We start from the raw sequence: 21,327 nt of genomic DNA on the forward strand, positions 1-21,327 counted from the left end.
TATTTATATATTTTAGTTTATTTTTAACATATATTTTATATGAATAATCTATCGTAAATAATTTTTTGTGTATAATAATAATAATAATAATAATAATAATAATAATAATAATCTCTTTTTTTTGTTGTCTATCTTGATTTTTCAAGAGCAGAGTTTGCATTATTTATGCTGTTTGCAGAAATGACCAGAACTAGGCATGGTAAAGCATTTTAAGGTCGAAGGTTGCTTCTTTGCTGGGAGGCAGACACGCGTCTCAAATTCTATTTTTCTCTCTAGTTATTTTCAATGAAAAGAACGGCTCAGTTTTATTACTGCAGCAAGCTTTGAAAATTTAAATTAATTAATTCAACATCCCCTAGCTAATGCATGTCCACGGTTTTTTTTTTATTATTTTTCAAACCAATAAAAACAACCTGTATCTGATTTATTTGAATGTCTTGTTATTAAATTCCAATTGAACATATACTCCATGTTAACATATTTAGTATGTTGAATTCATAATTAAAAAATATTAAAAAATTATCAAAATTTATTATTTATTATTATTATTTTTAATTTAGTTATTAATTTAATTTATTTAGTTTAATAATTTAATAATATATTTTAGTTTATATTTNGCCTATTAAAATAAAAAATACCATATCTCACTATTCTATTCATTCATATATAGTCGTACTATCTATACTTAATATATATATATATATTAGAAATCCCAACTTAGTTTAGAGATAAGGTCTCTATTATACTATATCTAAATAGACTGAATTACATATTTTTACTAATGTCTATACTTAATATGGTAAAGGCAATTTTTGAAAGGATGGTTACATGACAAATTGAACACAACCTAATGAAACAAATTTGTATGACCAAAATAAAAAAGAATGGGAATTTTCTAAAACTTATTTAAAGTTTATTTATTCATATAGACTATAGTATATATCATCATAAGTTCAAATTAATCACTTCAAAACTCTCTTAATTTAGGGATACCGGGTACCAAAGAATATACATCTCATGCATGCTTAAGCGTTATTAGTGGACTCATCACTGCAACTAGGAACTCGTCAAATTATGTAAATCAAATGATAAAATAAGTAGTAGGAAAAAAAAGTTTCAAATGTAAATAAGAACTTATATGATGGTCAGGGTGATGGAAGTGAAAATATGTACAGGAAAGAGGAAACTATTCAAGGTGAAATTTTGAGGAAGTAGAGGAAGGAGAAGACGAACACACATAACGCAAATATTGGGAATACGTTTTTTAAAAAGTGAAAACTCAGGTACAATTTACTTGAAGTTGATAATTGAGAGATAATTTGATTAATTTGACTAAATTTTTATTTAACAATTCTCAGTTATCAATTTCACGAGAAGTCGACTGCACGTAAAATTTTATCATTTTAAAATTTTAAAAGTTGACTCAAATTTGCTTCACCTCTAATTAATTAGTTATATTTTTTTTTGTAATATTATATATAGCGTGTGTAACAATGCATATATACTAATAAAATGATGAAAATATGTACAGGAAACTATTCAAGGTGAAATTGTGAGGAGGAGGAAGGAGAAGACCAATATACATAATGGGAATGCGTGTTTTAAAAATTTAAAATGTTTAATCAAATTTACTTAACCTCTAATTAGTTACCTATATTTTTTCTTTTGGTAATATATATATATATATAGTGCGTAACTAAAATGCATATATACCAATAAATCAATAATGGTGATAAAATTACTGAATAAGTAAATTTAAAAGCAATACTTTATATCTAGAAAAGCACTATTTATCTGTGAATGCATAAAAATAATAATGCAGTAGTTATCCCTGTCAGCTATAGCTATTGCTTGACTCTAGACACCTGAAATGACATGTTGACGAAATTCCCACTGTCACTAAAAGACAATATGTGAGTTTGAGCACTGCAATTCAATTCCTATTTTGCGCAACACTTCCTAGCCCACACCATTTCAGGATATGTTTGGTAGGGTTAGTTTCAACCTTAATTGTCTAAAGTGGATACATAAAAATTTCAGTAGCAATAATGCAATATAATGTTCTTTCTTTGCATGAACCAAATTTCGAACCACAATGTTGAACATACATATCAATCAAATTCAACCAAACTAGTCCATAAACTCAACATACACACAAAAGTAATCCGAATCCAAAATAAATGATAATAATAATCTCCTTCTCTTCCATCTATACCATTAATCATTATACATAACTGACCCCCAAGATAAACCCAAATTGGAAAAGTTAACAAAAGTGAAACCAATATTAATTAGTTCCTTTGATTAAGGACATATGCAGCAAGTAATTAAACCCCACCTCCACCCTATCTAACTAATCACAATACATTAGCAAAGCATAGACTAATTAAAGTACATGTCATTGCAATATATACACATACATTACATAACAACAGTAATTAATGAAAATAACCAACTTACTCAACTATATGAAGAACACAGTAGACTTGCACCAAATTGGGATATATATCTCCTCTTATGTTGATGAGAGAAGAGGATCCGAGGTTCCTCTCAGCGCAATAGAAGCGAATCTTCATTCAGCCTTGACAAATTAAAACTAACAAAGCTGAAGAAGAAGAAGAAGATGATGATGATGATGATGATGATGATCGGCAAAGAGTAATATTTGCAGCTGACATGATCGCTCCGATCCCAAACTCCTCTCATCTCTAATTACCCGTTCCCATTTAATTACTAATTATTAGTACTATCTAATACCCTTCTTTTTTTTGGTTCCAATGTAGTAAGCAAAACCCAAAAGAGAAATTAAAAAGAAAAAAAGAAAGAGCTTAAACAAAGAGAAAGAGATTTGAAAAGGATGGTTCATGGGATGTTTTTCGTTTCTCTAGATGAGTGAAGTGACAGAAGGACCAATATTGGGTTGATCATTCCAAGAAGAAGCAGCCATGGGTGATGATGATGTGCTCCAATAAAGCGAAGAAGAGGGATCAGAAAAGCCCATGGTATGTTCCATCATCTGATTCTGCCACTCCAACCTCTCTCTCCCTCTTTCTTCTCCCAATAATTCACCTTTCACTTCTTTCAAAGAAGAACAACCCATGACTCCTCCTCTTTCTCCCTCACGCCTCTCTCTCATTTGCATCTCTTCAACCTCAGGAGTAGCTAGCCCTTGGAATCCACCACCATTCATGAATTTATGCTGCAGTAGAGTGGAACTCAGCAAGGTAGTAGAAGCTGATGAAGAACACGAACCGAAGATGGAATTGTAGGCCGAAAGAAATGAGTTACTCTCATTTGAACCAAATCCAGTAGCTTCCATATTGGACATGATCCCTGATGAAAAACCTAACCCACTTAGGTGAGGCTGAACATCATTATCATACCCAGAACTCACTCTGAACCCAGGGAAAGAAGGTAGGTTCAACAAATCACAAGAGTTATTGTTGTTGTTATTATTATTACTACTAGGTACCCCATAAAACAAAGGGTTGATATTAGAAGCCGGAGGATGAGTGGAAGAAGAAGAAGGAGAAGGAGTGGCATCGATGGAAGAAGATGATTGGCGCTTGAGACGCTTGGTGTTTTTTCTGCAGCCACCGCCGACGGGGACGTTGCGGAGGGTTCCACCTCTTGTCCAGTATCGCTTGCAGGCTTTGCAGAAGTGTCTAGGCTGCGATAAGCTGTAGTTGTTGTAGTAGCAGAATTTGGTGTTGGATGAATCGCAGCGAGGGCACTTGAGAGCTTGTTGCTGCTGCTGCTGAACATGTTCTTGACCTTGTTTTTCCATAACCCTAGCAGCTGATGATGACGATGATGGTGGTGGAGCTTCAGCTTTGGTGTTGTGATTTTGATCATCTATGATTTGAGTCTACATGAGAGAAATTAATTAAACAATAATGCAGAAAGAAGGTGGGTAAAAATAACAAGACAGTGGGCGATATTCTCTTCCAAAAGGAAAACAACAAAATTGGGGTGGTCATGTATTTGTCAAATAATTGAGTGAGTGAGTGAGTGAGAGAGAGAGAAAGACCTGTGTCCATTCGTTAGTCGTTGATGGAGGCATGATATTAACCAACATTTTGGAATCTGAATCGTTACTTCAAACAAATATGGGGACTAGCTTGCTACCTATACCTTGCTGGATTTCAATATGCCTATGCTTATACACCATAACAGAAATTCATCATCATCACATGTATCTATGTACATAATTCATTGCTATTATTTAATCACCGAATAATAATAATAATAATTTATTATCTCTCTCTAGTCTCTACTCTCAATTGTGCCTAGTTTCACGTGCTCATGAGTTTGGTCTAAGATAAACCTTCTATCATTAATTTAATGCAATGGAATATTGGAAAATAAAGGACATTCGAAATCCAACTACAGGACATACAGGTAAAAGCACAAATATCAGGATGAATCTCGAGTGCCTCAACCCCTACTCTCTCTCTCTCTAACGTTTATTATAAAATTTATATTTAATAACGAGTACTTTTATAATTATGTATGTGTATAGTCGGTATAGGGTGAAAACTCAACTGCAGTCAATTTTATATAAAGTTGATAGTTGAGAGCTGTTAAATAATTTGACTAAATTTTCATCTAATGACTCTCAATTATCAATTTTACGTAAAATCAACTGTACTTGAGTTTACACTTCTTATAGAGAATAAGTAATATATGTAGAGGGAGAGAGAATCAGATGACTACAAACATATGTAGAGAGAATCCCTAAGGGCTCAATGCCCAAAGCATTATTAATTAGAGAAAATCCCACTTACAATTTGCTTAAATAATTAATTAATTAGTATAGCATATAGTAACTCAAGACAGGAACAAATTTAAGTTTAATGTCACAAATTTCTCCTTGTTTGGTGAAGACATGTAATATCAAATCTTATCCTGAAGAAAAGTAAGCAAGAGACATATTGATGGCATTGTATGAACTATTTATAGTTACAGATAAGGCAGAGAGTAGCTAGAGTTAGAGTACTACACAAGCATATATAAGATGCTTTCTGTTCTCTGCCGGGATTTATATATAAAAGGAGAGACCTGCATATATATGTATTTGCATTAGGGACTAAACAAAAAAGTTGCAAAGAATTGAAAGGGACAAAAAGCCACTACACTATGCTAGATATTTATGTCACAACACTCGAACATAAATAGACCACGCTTTGCAGTTAAGAGCCTCTAGCTATATATATATATATATATATATCCTCTTGCATTGTTGCTCTTTATTCTCTCTTGATCTTGCCCCTTTTTTATTCTATCTTAATTTGCTTTTGAAATGGTTGAGACTAGTTGACAGTAAACCGTTAATGGAATGTGAGATTTGTCAGAAAGTAGTGATCAAGGGAGGAACCATGCATAACCATGTGGTGAGCAACTCAGCTCGCAAGGCCAAAAATTAAAAAAGAAAGAAAAAAGCAAATAAAGCAGAGATAAAGGGAACAAGAGGATTTTGTAGTCCCCCAAGGGATCTTCTCTTCTTCCCTACCAACATCATTATTCTTTCCCACTTCAACTCCATCTTAGATCTTGCTAGTTGCTAACACACTATACACTATACACCCTTCGTTTTATTTAATTCTTTTATTACTTAATATGTATACTATTAGGATTGTTCATTGTATTTAAAAAAATATGAAAGCTAAACATTCACTTATGATAGGTGACAAATTTTTAGTTATCTATAAAAAATGTAATATGTTTCTAATAAGTACAGCACTAGAAGATAAATGTTTATGCAGTACAAACACGATGATAGGAAGTGGATTTTAATTGGTGACTACTGACTACCACTACTATATACTATATCTCTTCAATAATTCTTCTATTGAGTCACACTATATGGGCCATGATTAAGTAGTACTATTTTCATGTGAAGGAAAATTGGAAAAATAATTTAACCCACCTAATACTCTATGGTTAACATATATTGTGAAAAAGATAAAGATGGGTGCAATAGAAGATAAAACAATTGATTAGGTTTGATGTAGAACAATCAGCATCATTGATCAGTTGTTGTAAAAGGTGATGAGTGGTGGTAGTGTGATTATGATTATTAGTACAAATATGTGGGTAAGTAGAAGAAAATAAAGAAGCACGCGAGATTGGTCAACGTTAGAGGTTGAAGGTGGAGGTGGGGCCCTCCTTAGGCATCACCACCAGACATGAAAGAAACCCAACGCGCACGTTAAAGGGAGAGAGAATGAAGCTATGTATATTATGGGGACCAAACCATCAAATCCATGCCAACTCTACACACCAAAACGTGACCACACATACATGATCCCACTCTCCACTCTCCATTTCCTCCTTTAGCATAATTAGTAACCATAATTCAATCCATTTTAATGTCCCTATGCAAACATAAATAGAAAAAGAAATGTTACTTCATTTTTTCACGAGAATATGATATTACCAATAGTTAAATATATTCAATTTAATCTAAACTCAATAATATCTCAATTGTTTTTATTTGTGACCACCACTTATTTAATTTGTTTGCTTTGAGAGATTTTTCATGTGGAAAGACTTTGATGTCCTCCTTGTCTGCTTCCTTTGCTTTATTTGTTATGTCTCGTATTTCTCTATGAATATTACAACAGTTGGATGCTTCTTATACGCTGCTCATCAAATCACTCTTGCTTGTTGTTTTCTCAGTTATCACTATGCATATATTTTTTATGCTAAAAGGATTAAAATTGATGATAGTCCAAAGATGAATGTGAATGGATTTTTCCGTAGCCTAATAATATTCCACATATATGTAGATTCAGACATCATGCGTGTACCTGTTGTACTTATATATGCACCGATACACATCTATTTATATTATAGAAAAAATTAAAATTTATATATAGTTGTGTTCATATAAAATTAATATTTAAAAATTATTAAATAATTTAATAAATTTAATTAAATTATTATTTAATAATATAATTTTAATTATTAATTTTATATAAATATAACTGTATGTAAGTCTTTATTTATATAAAAACTAATATTAATATTGTCACACAATAAAAAAGTTAACAACTTAACATTCTACCATTTTTTAATTTTGTCACATAAATATTACTCTATAAATGTCTATCTTTTTCTTATATTACTATCCAAATTTGATTTCTATCGATAATATTTCTAAAAACAATTACAATTGCATTCTTTTTTTCACTCATTACAATCACTAACTCGATCTCACTCATTACTATTATTAATTATACACAATATTTTTCTCTCACACTCATTTTCAAATCATAATCACCAAATATTCATTCTTTTATCTTTATGCTCACTTCTACTCATATTTACTATATAATAAATTAACATCTACTTCATATTTTTTTTTTATCTTTTGCACATAATCTCATACCTCTTATTCTAACTTCTCTTCATTCTTGCTAATATTTGCACAATTATTTTTATAATTAAAGTTTTTTTCCTCGTTTTGTTAAACAATTAACTCATTATGTATTAGAACGAATTTTCAAAAATACTAAAATGTATATTTTCTTATAATTTTTGTTTTATTATGTCTAATTATATTCATTGGTCATATATATTATCTTTGTTAGATATATTGTTTTTACCATTTAAATATTTTATATTTTTGAATATTATTTAATTATAATAATAATATTAAAAATATATGGTGTTGTAATTCATGAAAATTAAAATTAAAAAACTAAATGTTATTTTCAGTTATTGAAATATTATACCCTCATTTGCATTGTATCTAAAAATATTACTATACAAATTCATACCAAATACAATAAAAAAAAAACCTATGTAACAAATAACATTATCAAAAATAAGTTTAACATTTCTTTTTAATTTAGATATCCATTCAAATTCTGCGCGTTGGTCTAAATCTAGTTTATTATAATAATCCAAAATATCTATTAAAACCACACATGCCAACTTGGATGTATGTTTGATGGTAATTAACGGAAATGGATGGTCCTCTCTCAACCACCATGCATGTAGTTCAACACTTTGACAATTAACCGTTTTAAAATAATTAATTAACTATAAAGGAATAATAGTTCTAGTACGGTTGCGATGCAAGTAAATAAAAAATACTCCATATATAGGAAGACTTTGGCACCAATTCACCAGGACTAATTATATGCATTTTTCATTATTGCGCATAATCAATGACATACATACAGTATATATATTAATTTAAATTAAAGTAAAAGTCTTAATTAATCTAATCCTAGCTGCAATAATAGAGAATATATTGATGCTATCCACTTTGTATTGCGCATCAATAATTCACCAATTAACCGCTGCATCCATGATTTTCCCACTTCAAGGAGATGTTTCTTCAGAATATTCTTACGACATGCTTTTATATAAATATATTAATTTTGTTAGATCGCCATCATAATAACATGCATGAGAAGGTTTGAAATATTATTGCCCGAAGCTACTAGCTAGGTTCTGATTATAATAACAATTAATTTTTGAAGCAAATTGATTATAATAATAATAATGTTTGTATTAGACTATTAGAGGACAATAATAATATAAAAATGGACCACTTGATGAGAGTGGAGAGAAATGTGAAGGAAATAGTGAGCAGTGCGGTGAGACCATAATAAGCAGGAGGAGATCAGAAAGCATAGAAAATTCCAGTAAGAAACCGGTCATACACGGTCTTTCATAGAAGAATCTACCTCTCCCTTGTGCCTTGGACTGTTGCTTATGGAAGTTTCATGCATCTTCATTCCTGTGGGCCCTACAGAATGTTGGGGACACACTATTATAAACAACGTTTCCACATACACTTAATTAATTTAAACATGCTGTTAGTTAATGTTTATAAATCATACACTTAATTTTTTTATAAAAATCATAAATTCTATAAATATTTACTTTTTAATGTTTAAATAATATTCCTCTATATATGCCGGCCAATTTTTTAGTATTTTTTAATTTGATATCAAATTTATCTTTTAAAATAATTATTAAATATTTAAAAATTATTTATTTTTTATACTCTTTGACTGTATAGACTATTTTCTTCCTTCCCCCACTGGCCACTAGGTAAGTCTCAGAACTAAGCGGTAGAAATCAATTTGGTTTGGGATTCTTCCACTTTAAGAATTTTTTTTTATATTTTTATAAAAATTTTATAATTATCATCATATATAAATATTTTATTTTGATTATTAAATAATAAATTTTAAAATTTAATTTTTATATATTATAAAAATATTATTTTTATTTAAAATATGATAAAATATTTAAAATGAAACAAAATAAATAAATCACATCTTTTAAACTAAAATTATCATAAAAAAATATTTTTAATATCTTTATTAGAATAATTATTTATTTCTTTTATCATTATACATATATACACAAGAAAAAGTAAACTAGAAAAGAATGATATTGTGGCCCGAAATAATCAAATAAAGCTTTCTAGCAGACTACAGGTCATATTTGCGGATATAGTAGGGATTGTCATAGCTGGATGTATGAATAAAACCTATGAATTATTACTTTATTAGTGATAATGCCTTCATAACTCTCTGCTCATCATGCCTTATATATTTCCTTCATTTGTATGTAGTAATAATGTAATATACACTGTTGCTGCGAACCAAAAGCAATTTTCTCGTATTTACACTTTTAACTATTTTTTCCAATATCAATAATTTACATTAACTAATTAAAATTTACTTTTCTAATGAACTTATGCATAATATTTTTCATGCCTAGTGTATTTAGAACAAAAATTTGTCTTATCCTGTTTTGTTAAATTGTTACGGTACGACCATAACTTATCCTGTTTTAATAATGAATCATTAAAAAAGAAAAACAATGAATCATAAAAAAAAACATTACAGTACAGGTAGTAATAAGGATAACAGTTCAACTAAATATTTTTAAAAATTGAACAATATTCAGTTTTTTATTATAATAATTTAAAAAAATAAAATAAATATACCTGAAAATTATGAATAAATATTTTAAAATTCTAAATTAAACCTTAAACCATCTAATTATTAACTAAACCGATACAAAACTCTTGTAGAAGCAGAGAAGTCACATTTACTCCATATCTAAAAATCAGAAGCGCACATCGAAAACTCAGCAGTACACATTGAAACCCAGAAAAGTCATCTTCCGCCGCCGATCATCCGCGTCACCTTCCTCCTCGGTGCTCATCCTTGATGCTGCCTTCCTCTTCTTCGGTGTTCATCTACAATGCCGCATTTCTCTCCTTCCAAACTCATCTTTCTCGCCGTCGTCCTTATCTTCGTCCTCATCTTTCATATATATTACAATATTAAATTATTTTTATGTGTGCAATTTTTACATTTTAAAAGGATTTATATTTTTGGATCGATTCTTTTGTTTTTTGTTGGCTTGTAGTAATCGCTATTTTTGGGTCCGTTCATGATTGCTGCTTTTTATTACATCAATATAATTATTTCTGGGCAATTGGACCAAAAATTATGTTAAAGTTTAAATTAATAAGCAGATATGTTTAAAGGATATAAATAAATTGAAAATATTTGAGCATAATATAGTAGAAATATTTATGAATATGTCTGTATCTAACTAATAGTTGAGTGACTTATGAACGTGATTTTAAAAATTCTAAATATATGAATTAGTTTGAATGTGATTTATTGTTTTGTATAAATTTTTTATTATTTTTAAATTAAAAATTGAATAAAATGGTCTGAAGATATTTTTATATATATTGTAATGTTAAATTATTTTTGTATGTGCAATTTATGTATTTTGAACGTGTTTATGATTTTTGCTAAATTTGGATATGTTTACGTGAGTCTTGATTGTCTGTAAGAGAGTATTTTGTGAGTTTTATTGCTGCATGGTAGTTTCACACAATCATACTTGTATTGAGGATTTATTTGTTTTTATTGGTAATTTTTTTGTTGAAGATTTTTAATTCAAAATTTCAATCTTTAGCCAAAAGCTGACTAATCAACTTATCATCGATTATTTATTGATTTACGTACTATATAGTTGATCATCTTCTTCCTATAAAGTTTAAGTAGTTTTAAAATAGAATACCAATAATCAAATGTTCAATTATTGAGGCATTATTCTTTCAAATACTTTGATGATGACCAAGAGTTCTAGTGATTACTAATTTTGAATATGCAAGTCGTATTTTCTTTAGCTATAAGTTATTTGGTGATTTGGATTGTGTAAACGTATAATTTAAGATGTGTAATATTATCAATTTTGGATATGTAATAGGTATAAATTTTAGATGTGTAATCTTATAAATTTAAATTTGTAATATTATCATAGGTATATGAGTCTCGAATGTGTTGATAAAGTAATTAGTGTGGATTACTATGATTCATGATGTGTTTATGTTGTTTCCTAAATTCTACAAGTGTTTTCGGTTAAAACTTTATGTTTAGCCTTATGATATGAACAATGTACAATCTAAAATCATAATGCGTGCCAGCATACTTCACTTGGTCTAAAAAAAGGAAAATCAGTGTGAAAATTAGTAAAGATAATTTTAGAAAATAAATAAATAAATAATAACTAAGTAAAATAAAAGGTAATAAACAATCCTAGTTTATAACCTTAGAATTTTAATGGTTGAAAAAGAGAAGAATTATATACCTCTAATTGACGGATTGTTCATATTAAAGAGACTCACCTATAAATTGAGTTTTTCTTTAATTCATTTCAATAAAGTCATCCACATAGAACAGGGGCAGAGCCAGGTACAAGGAAAGGGGGGCAATGGCCCCTTAATTTTAATTTTTTATATGCAAATTATATATAAATTTCAGTTTAGCCCCCCCTAAAAATTTTATTTTAGTCTTATTTTATTGTGTAAATATTTTTTGCCCCCCTCTAATATTTCATCTAGCTCCGCCCTTGACATAAAATAACATAATATTTTTTTTGAATAGTTTTCTCCTATATATGATAGAGAGAAGTGTGTTCTCTTTTTGTCAAGAGAGAGTGTTATTGTAGTCTCCTTGTGATAGAGAGAAGTTGTAATTCTCAAAGAAAGTCATTCAATTATTTTTATATTTTTATATAAATTTCTATTTTTTCATCTCTATATTTTGCTGTGTCATTTGTCTGGTACCTAATAGTGGTATCAGAGCCAAAGGTTGCTGATTAATATTTTTTTCCATTGTGAGTTACCGTCTAAAAAAATGACAGCAAAGTATGAATTCCAAAATTCAGTGGGAGTAATTTTTCTGTATGAAAATTGAAGATAAAAGTCATTATGCGAAAAGACAATTGCATGGCAGCAATTGAAGGTAGACACATTAAAATGACAAATAAAAAATGGAAGGAGATGGACAACAATACTGTTGCAAACTTACACTTGGCACTAGCTGACTCAGTTTTATCAAGTGTAGCAGAGAAAAAGACAACAAAGAAAATTTAGGATGCTCTCACCAAATTATATGAAATCAACTCACTTCACAACAAGATATTTTTAAAGAGAAGACTTTATATTCTTCGAATGAGTGAATCCACATTGGCAACAGATCACATCAACAATCTAAATACGCTATTTTCTCAACTCTCATATTGGAATATACCATAGCGGAAAACGAACGTGCAAAGCTCTTACTTCAAAGTCTACCAGATTCATATGATCAGCTTATCATTAACTTAACTAGTAATATTTTGACTGATTATCTTTCTTTTGATGACATGGCTGATGCGGTTCTTTTAGAAGAATCTAAGTGCAAGAATAAGGAAGATAGATTAGAGAGCTCAAAACAAGCAGAGGCTTTGTTGATGATAATAGGGATATCAATAGAGCGTGGTTCCAATGGGAGTCAAAGTAGACCAAAGTCACAAAGTAAGAAGCAGGTCAAATGCTAACATTGTGGAAAGAGATGACACTTCAAGAAAGATTGTTGGAATAAGAAGAATATAGAAAAAGTTTCAAAACGATCAAGTTCTCAAAGATGTGTTGCGAGCACTTCTGATGATGGAGAAATCATGTATGGTGAAGCAACAATTAGTTCTAAAGGTAGTAAACAGCTCACTGATGTTTGGATTGTTAATTCAGAAGCAACATGACACATGACTCCTCATCGTGATTGGTTTTGTATATATGAACCTGTCTTGGAAAGATTGGTGTTTATGAAAAACGATCATGCCTTAGAAATCGTTGGAATGGGTACTGTCAAAATAAAAATATTTGATGGTTTTATTCGTTCACTTCAAGGGGTAAGACACATGAAAGGCTTGAAGAAGAATTTGTTGTCGATTGGGCAATTGGATGAACTTGGTTGTAAGACCCGTATTGAAGGTGGGATCTTAAAAGTTGTTAAAGGAGCTCTTGTGGTAATAAAAGCAGAAAATATTGCAGCAAATCTATACATGCTTGTGGGAGATACTTTACAAGAGGCAAAGGCATTAGTTACTTCAGCAAGCCAAGAAAAAATGACGATGATATGGCATTGCAAACTAGGTCACATGTCAGAATGATACTTGAAGATTTTTGTAGAACGTAATCTCATTCCCGGGCTTAAATCGGTAAACTTACTGTTTAGTAAGCACTGCGTTACAAGCAAACAACATAGATTGACGTTTGGTAGATCAACTGCTCGGAGCAAGCACATATTGGAGTTGATTCATTCTGATTTGTGGGAATCACCGGAAATGTTCCTAGGAGGAGCAAAATATCTTATATCATTTATTGATGATTACTCTAGGAGGCTATGGGTGTACCCGATCAAGAAGAAGTTAGACGTGTTTGCGATGTTCAAAGAGTTCAAAGCAAAGTTAGAACTTGAATCTGGAAAGAAGATCAAGTGTTTAAGAACAGAAAATGGAGGAGAATATGTCAATGGTGATTTTCTAACATTTTGCAAGCAAGCAGGTATTCAACGACAATTCACAGTTGCATATACGCCTCAGCAAAATAGTGTAACAGAGCGAATGAATAGGACTCTCCTAGAAAAAGCACGAGCTATGTTGCAAACTGCAGGTTTAGCCAAGTCTTTTTGGACAGAAGCTGTTAAAACTGCCTGTTATGTAATAAATCGATCACCATCTACTGCAATTAGGTTAAAGACACCAATGGAGATGTGGCAAGGTAAGCCACCTAATTATTCTTCTTTACATATATTTGGTTGTCTTGTATATGTGATGTACAATTTCTAGGAAAGAACAAAGCTGGACCCAAAGTCTAGAAAATGTATATTATTAGATTATGTTGACGGAGTTAAGGGATATCGCTTGTGGGATCCCACTGTCCGCAAAGTAGTTGTCAATAGAGATGTGATATTTGTAGAAGATTTATTGCAAAAAGAACAAGAAAATGATAGCATTGTTAAATAGATAACCACTATTCAAATAGATGAAAAATGCAGAGAAGGTGATCTTTTTGAAGCAGAACCACAGCACGAAGAACAAGAAGCAGAGGCCAATGACATAGAAGTTCATCGATCCACTCGACAAAGAAGAACACCATTATGGCACTCAAATTATGTTTTGACAAACCATGATGCATATTGTCTTTTGACAGAAGATGGAGAGCCAACAAATTTTATGGAGGCTATTCGCAATTCAGACGTTTTTATGTGGATGACAGCAATGCAAGAAGAAATTGAGGCATTACATAGAAACCATACCTGAAAACTTGTTGAACTTCCAGCAGGTCGGAAAGCCATTGGTAACAAATGGGTTTACAAGATCAAACGAGATAGTAATGATCAGGTGCAATGATATCGTGCAAGATTGGTTGTCAAGGGATATGCTCAGAAAGAATGTGTTGACTTCAATGAAATATTTTCTCCAGTGGTGAGACTAACTACTATTAGAGTAGTTTTGGCTATGTGTGCTGTATTTGATTTACATCTAGAGCAATTAGATGTAAAGACTACTTTTCTTCATGGAGAACTTGAAGAAGGGATATATATGCTCCAACCAGAAGGTTTTGAAGAACAAGTAAAAGAACACTTGGTTTGCAGGTTAACTAAATCTCTGTACGGTCTAAAGCAGGCGCCAAGGTGTTGGTACAAGAGATTTGATTCTTTCATTATTTGCCTTGGATACAATAGACTTAGTTCAGATCATTGTACCTATTACAAGAGGTCTGACGATAATGATTTCATAATTCTGTTGTTGTATGTGGATGACATGTTGGCGGTAGGTCCCAACAAAGATCAAATCCAAAAATTGAAGGCACAGTTGGTTAGGGAGTTTGATATGAAAGACTTGGGACCAGCAAACAAAATTTTAGAGATGCAAATCCACCGAGACAAAAGGGATAGGAAGATTTGGCTATTGCAAAAGAATTATTTGAAGAAGATCTTGCAACGCTTCAATATGCAAGAATGTAAGCTAATTTTAACCCTACTTTCTATGAATTTCAAATTATCCTCAAGTATGTGCCCTAGTAGTGAAGCAGAGAGGATGGAAATGTCTCGAGTACCGTATGCATCAGCGGTGAAAAGCCTTATGTATGTCATGATCTGTACAAGGCCAGATATTGCTCAAGCAGTTGCGGTGGTAAGTCGATTTATGGCAGATCTGGGTAAAGATCATTGGAATGTTGTGAAGAGGATCATGAGATGCATCAATGGAACCTCGAATATTGCATTATGGTTTGGAGGATCAGAATTCATTGTCAGTGAATATGTTGATTCAGATTTTGCAGGTGATCTTGATAAACAAAAATCTACTACAGGATATGTGTTCATGCTTGCAGGAGGAGCTGTGAGTTGGCTATCTAAATTACAGACTGTTGTAGCTTTATCTACTACAGAAGCTGAATATATGGCAGCTACACAAGCATGCAAGGAAGCTATTTGGATCCAAAGATTGATGAAAGAACTCAGGCACAAACAACAAAAGATTTTTGTGTATTGTGACAGTTAGAGTGCCTTGCACATTGCAAGAAATTCTGCCTTTCATTCAAGAACAAAACACATTGGAGTACAATATCACTTTGTTCGGGAAGTAGTAGAAGAAGGAAGTGTTGATACGCAGAAGATTCACACGAAAGATAACCTAGTAGATACCATGACAAAACCAATCAACACAGAAAAGTTTGAATGGTGTAGATCCTCATACGGCCTATTGAATACATGAGCAACATAAATTTTAAAATTTATCAAAATTTGCTTTAAGTGAGAGATTGTGAAAATTAGTAAAACTAATTTTAGAAAATAAATAAATAAATAATAACTAAATAAAATGAAAGGTAATAAACAATTCTAATTTATAACCTTAGAATTTTAATGGTTGGAAAAGAGAAGAATTATATACCTCTAATTGACGGATAGTTTATATTAAAGAGACTCACCTATAAATTGAGTTTTCTTTGATTCATTTCAATAAAGTCATCCAGATAGAATAACATAATATTTCTTTGAGTAGTTTTCTCCTATATATGATAGAGAGAAGTCTGTTCTCCTTTTGTCAAGAGATAGTGTTATTGTAGTCTCCTTGTGATAGAAAGAAGTTGTAATTCTCAAAGAAAGTTATTCAATTATTTTCATAGTTTAAACAAATTTCTAATTTTTTATCTCTATATTTTGCTGTGTCATTTGTCTGGTACCTAACAATCAGCAACTAGTTTTAATACAATAAAACTATATTTATCTCTAAATTATTTAATTGTGCTTATAGCATTGAAAAAGAAAGGATACATGTGTCTCTTCACCGCACCGAACATATGCATGTTGATACGTGTTATGTCAAGTAATAATGAAATGAGATATAGCATTTTATTGTGGAATTTTATACTAATTTGATAAATTTTTAGATGTGTTCTAAAAAATATCTTAAGTACGATTGTATTAGTTTGTATGGAAATAAACCTACAAAATAAACTAATTTTAATTAAACATTAGCTAAACACCAAACAATAACAGCAGTAAAAAAAGTACAATTTTCTTAAATAAATAAAATGGGTTTTAAAATGACCTGATTATACATTTTGATAACAGAAATCGTAATTGTATTTTTTCACGAATTTGTAAAAATCGCTATTGCCAGCAACAGATTAGACCATTTTCATTAGGGAATCCATCCCAATTCTTATTTATGACCCACCTGTCATAAAAAATAACTCCACATTAGCTTTTGCGTCATAAACAATAAATAAGAACTCAAAACATCTCTCTTTTTTCCATTAGACTTTAGTCCCTTAATATGTACCTAGCTAAAAACACAAAATAGATAACTTCACTAAGATATACATCTATTTATTAATTATGATTTAATATAATTAATTATTAAATAATTAATATAAATAATTAATTAAATAGATATATATCTAATATATTTTTAATTTTTTTATTAACTTACCACATGACATGATTTTATTGGCTGCTGCAAGTTTCTTTTTAGAGGGACTCTCAACCTTGATCCACGTGAAGAGTCTCCCTTCCCTCTTTGCTCCAACGGTAATTGGGTTCCTGTATGTCAGAAGGAGGACCCTATTTTTCAATATTGGAGTTGCTCTTAGGGTATAATATAAACTGCTACTGGTAGCCACAATTTACGTGCAAGAAAGTTTAAACAGAAATTGCTATAAACAGCTGCGGTTTCTGTGGAGTACGATTTGATCATAAACTTAGTTCTAATTAAATAAAATAGATTATTATGTTTATTTTTAAACATAATTAAAGATGTTGATCATGATATTTCTTAACATATTAGGATAAAGTAATTAAAGAAAATACAAAATAGATAATCACATAAGACAAATAATAATAATAATAATAATAATAATAATAATAATAATAATAATAATAATAATGTAAATTTAACGTAGTATATTTACTAGGAGAAATGGAACACCTTTATCTTTGAATTGATTTGAAGAATCTTTTACCGCGTCGACCTCATGAGGCTGTTTCCTTTTACGCTGGAAAAGTTTGAGGAGGAGAAGAGCTCCGGAAAATGTACTACAAGTTTTAGGCTAACTGAATTGGCTAAGAGTGGCGTGATGAATGTTAGTTTTGGATATCTGATTGTTGGTGATAATAGGAACGTAAAAGAAAGAAACAATAATTAACTCTGAAATGGTTAGGAAGTTAAAAAAATTTTAGGATTTAAAATTTAAATTAATCTTAATTACCAATACATGTATCTATAAAATAGGAATATATTTAATTAAAAAATAATTAAATAATATTAAAGGGTGACAAAAAATTAGCATTTTCTATAAACATCACATAATTAACTAATTTAGGTTGACTAAATGGTCAATTTATTCGTCCGTTTAAATAAGAATTGAAAAATTGAATTTTGTCTTTTGCATACAACAACCAATAAATTAATAACAAATTTTTAAATAAAATTTAAATCTGTTGTAGATCAGTTCTTGACTTGTGAATAATAAAAACGAAAACATCATATAATTAAATCTTAAATCTTCCAAGTGTTTAGGTAGATTTATTTACCCTGTGTTTAAACTGTGCTAGTTTGGAAAACTATATGGGTCTTCTTTTGTCAGCTATATATATATATATATAGACATGTCTATCCCATGATAGTTACCTTGTGATATAATTTGCCGGTTTCTCGTGCATTAGGGATTGACTTCTCAATCAACCACCAAGCCAGGCCACCAATCTCTGTTTTTAATAGGTACATAATTAATATTAATTTGTCACATTATATTATTTACATATCATAACGACAATGATAGTGGGGATCTTGTTTTGCCAATGTCCATTCTTATTAGGAAACATAGGTAGCCCTATCCAAATTCCTAACAACACCTCAATATATAGAATTTTCCAACTTGATGTGTATATAGTAGCAGGTAGCCAATTTTTAAATTATGGGGCAAACAGCAACGTGACATTTGGATACCAATAAAAATAGGCAATGTTGGAAGAGGTTGGCGGCTATGCTTAGCTTCAAAGAAATAAGAGAATATCGGACCAATAATAATTCAGTCCTATATAGTAAGCTGTAACTGTATTCGTTAAATTAATTATTTATATGCAGCTAGCCTCACAATTTAGTTTGGTTAATATATTCTATATCTATGAAAGCCACTAACTGAGCCGCGTCAATCATTTTGGCTAACGATTATAATTAGTATTCCTCTAAAGTGGTCACCCTCATACATGGCCGACTATTTTTTTTAAAATATTTAATTACTTTATTAGTCTGTATAACTCTATCAAATTCCTAATTAATTCATACTGTTTAAACATTTATAATTGAGTTCTATTACTCGATAAAATTTTTAATATATCTTTACTAATAGTTATCTGTAAACAAATGCAATGATCATAGGATATTTGCTCATAAATTATTTTATAATTCATCTGACATCAAATATATAAATGAATATTTTAAAAATATTTCATATTTGTTTGTTTTTTTTTCAAGGTTGCGAGAACCGGACCGGTCAATAAACCGGTAAGGTCACTGGTTCAATGATTTACTGGTTCGACTGGGGTTCGATCGGAGTTCAACCGATTTAATTAAATATTAAATAATTATTAAAAAACCTAAAAATAATTTTAAATACATAAATTCAATAATTTCTAACTTAATAAAATTTAAAATTTCACATAATAAATTATCCATTACTTAATATTAGAAGTTTACAAACAACTTCAAACATCAAAATTTAGGTCCATGTGGATGATTTCACACTTTGACCTGTGACTAATGAGCCATTATGAATGCTTTCATTATCTTTATGGGGTGGCATGGACTTTTTAGAGGGTAGACAAGATGGGATGGCTTTTCTTTACTTGAAAAGAAAAATGACATGTGAATTATGAAAGAAATGGACCACATCTTCAAACCACTTTGGAGGGGACTTCTCTGCTTACTTGATCTCGTGGAAGGCTGCATGCAAATGTCATTTGCTTCAATATATAACACATGCTTTACATTTCTCCAATAAAGTTTATTTCGAATGAGTTCTACAAAAGCTTATCCCAGCCACTACCCTAGTAAGTTGTAGTTTATCTAAACACACACAAAGCTGATCTTAGAGATGTAAAATATATGTTGAAATTTTCAAATGTAATGATTATTATTGAGTATTTTCTATTTACAATTCTTAACTAATACCTTGGCAAAATCTTTACTAAAATACTTTCACAAGTAATAAGGTACTGTGTTTTGATTCTTAAACTGAACAAACTTATAGCTTTGAAAAGCTTTATTTTTCAATGTAATGAAAAGAGTTCAAGTAATCATGTGAAACCTATGCCTTTGCCTATGGGACTATTCTATAGTTGTCTAACAACATATTTTGGTAAATGATCAGCATGTTCATGGAAGATATAGTTTAGCAATCAGAATCAACACAAGAGAAGAGTAGGATATCCATTCAAAGTATATATACACATACTTTTTCATTCAAAAATTCTTGGAGCCTTCGCTGGACGATTTGTATATCCTGTAAGCAGCAATGCACATTGTGAAGTTACCAATAACGGTCAGCGCCGCTTGAAGAGCCACCAATACCTGCAACTCATTACAGAACTCCTCATTCATTTTGTATGTTCAACCTATTTCAATAAATTCGAGAGCACAAGTGCACAACTCATTAATCCTAAAATTATCAATAATTATAATATAATTGTGAATCATACAGAATTAGCATTTATATGATATTTATAGCATCAAATAACCCAATTCACTGATGAACAAATAACCTCAGCAAATAAATCAAAAACATTCAAAGAAAATCAAATTGATGAAGCAGCAAACAAAAATCAGAAGCAATTAAAACCCAATTCACTGATGAACAAATAACCTCAGCAAATAAATCAAAAAAATCAAAGAAAATCAAATTCATGAAGTAGCAAACAAAAATCAGAAGCAGCAAACAAAAATCATGAAGCAATCAAAAACAAATTCACTGATGACGGCAGAAACATGTTTAAACAGATATAAGAACAAATATAGGAAGCAGAAACATGTTCAAATTCAACTTTAGCCCAATTTAAGCAGCAAAAAATTGAAGCATCAAAATTAAACAGATATAGGAACAGAAACATCAAAGATAAACATGAAGTCATGAACAGAAAGGAACATGAACAGAGAGCAACATGTTTTCTGTGATACAGAGGAACAGGAACAAGAACAGAACCATGAACAGAAACATGCCCACATACATGAACCGAGGTGGAAGGCAGAGTATTACCGACGACGACGGTGGAGGTGGAGAGCTCGGCGACGACAGTGGAGGTGAAGAGCTGGGCGACGACGGTGGAGGTGGGGAGCTGGGCGACGGCGATGGAGGAGAGGTGCGACGGTGGAGGTGGCGAGCTGGGCGACTGCGATGGAGGAGCGGAGCTCCGCGACGGCGATGGAGGAGAGGTGCGACGG

The 21,327-nt window shown here is 30.9% G+C and overlaps 1 protein-coding gene and 1 long non-coding RNA gene across 2 annotated transcripts; both read right to left on the bottom strand.

Moving 5' to 3' along the window:
* Positions 1-2,111: 2,111 nt before the first annotated feature.
* LOC107480787 (dof zinc finger protein DOF1.4) lies at positions 2,112-4,397 on the bottom strand. Its single transcript, XM_016100960.3, has 2 exons — positions 4,031-4,397; positions 2,112-3,868 (listed from the first exon to the last, which is right to left on the bottom strand). The coding sequence occupies exons 1-2, from the start codon at positions 4,076-4,078 to the stop codon at positions 2,885-2,887; spliced, it is 1,032 nt and encodes a 343-aa protein (XP_015956446.1). The 5' UTR covers positions 4,079-4,397; the 3' UTR covers positions 2,112-2,884.
* Positions 4,398-19,611: 15,214 nt separating this feature from the next.
* Positions 19,612-21,321, bottom strand: LOC127745795 (uncharacterized). The gene is made up of 3 exons (XR_008007363.1): positions 21,143-21,321; positions 20,345-20,460; positions 19,612-19,833 (listed from the first exon to the last, which is right to left on the bottom strand). It is a non-coding gene; the product is annotated as an uncharacterized LOC127745795 (long non-coding RNA).
* Positions 21,322-21,327: the final 6 nt, after the last annotated feature.

Source organism: Arachis duranensis, chromosome 3 (assembly GCF_000817695.3).
Source record: "Arachis duranensis cultivar V14167 chromosome 3, aradu.V14167.gnm2.J7QH, whole genome shotgun sequence".
Taxonomy (NCBI): domain Eukaryota; kingdom Viridiplantae; phylum Streptophyta; class Magnoliopsida; order Fabales; family Fabaceae; genus Arachis; species Arachis duranensis.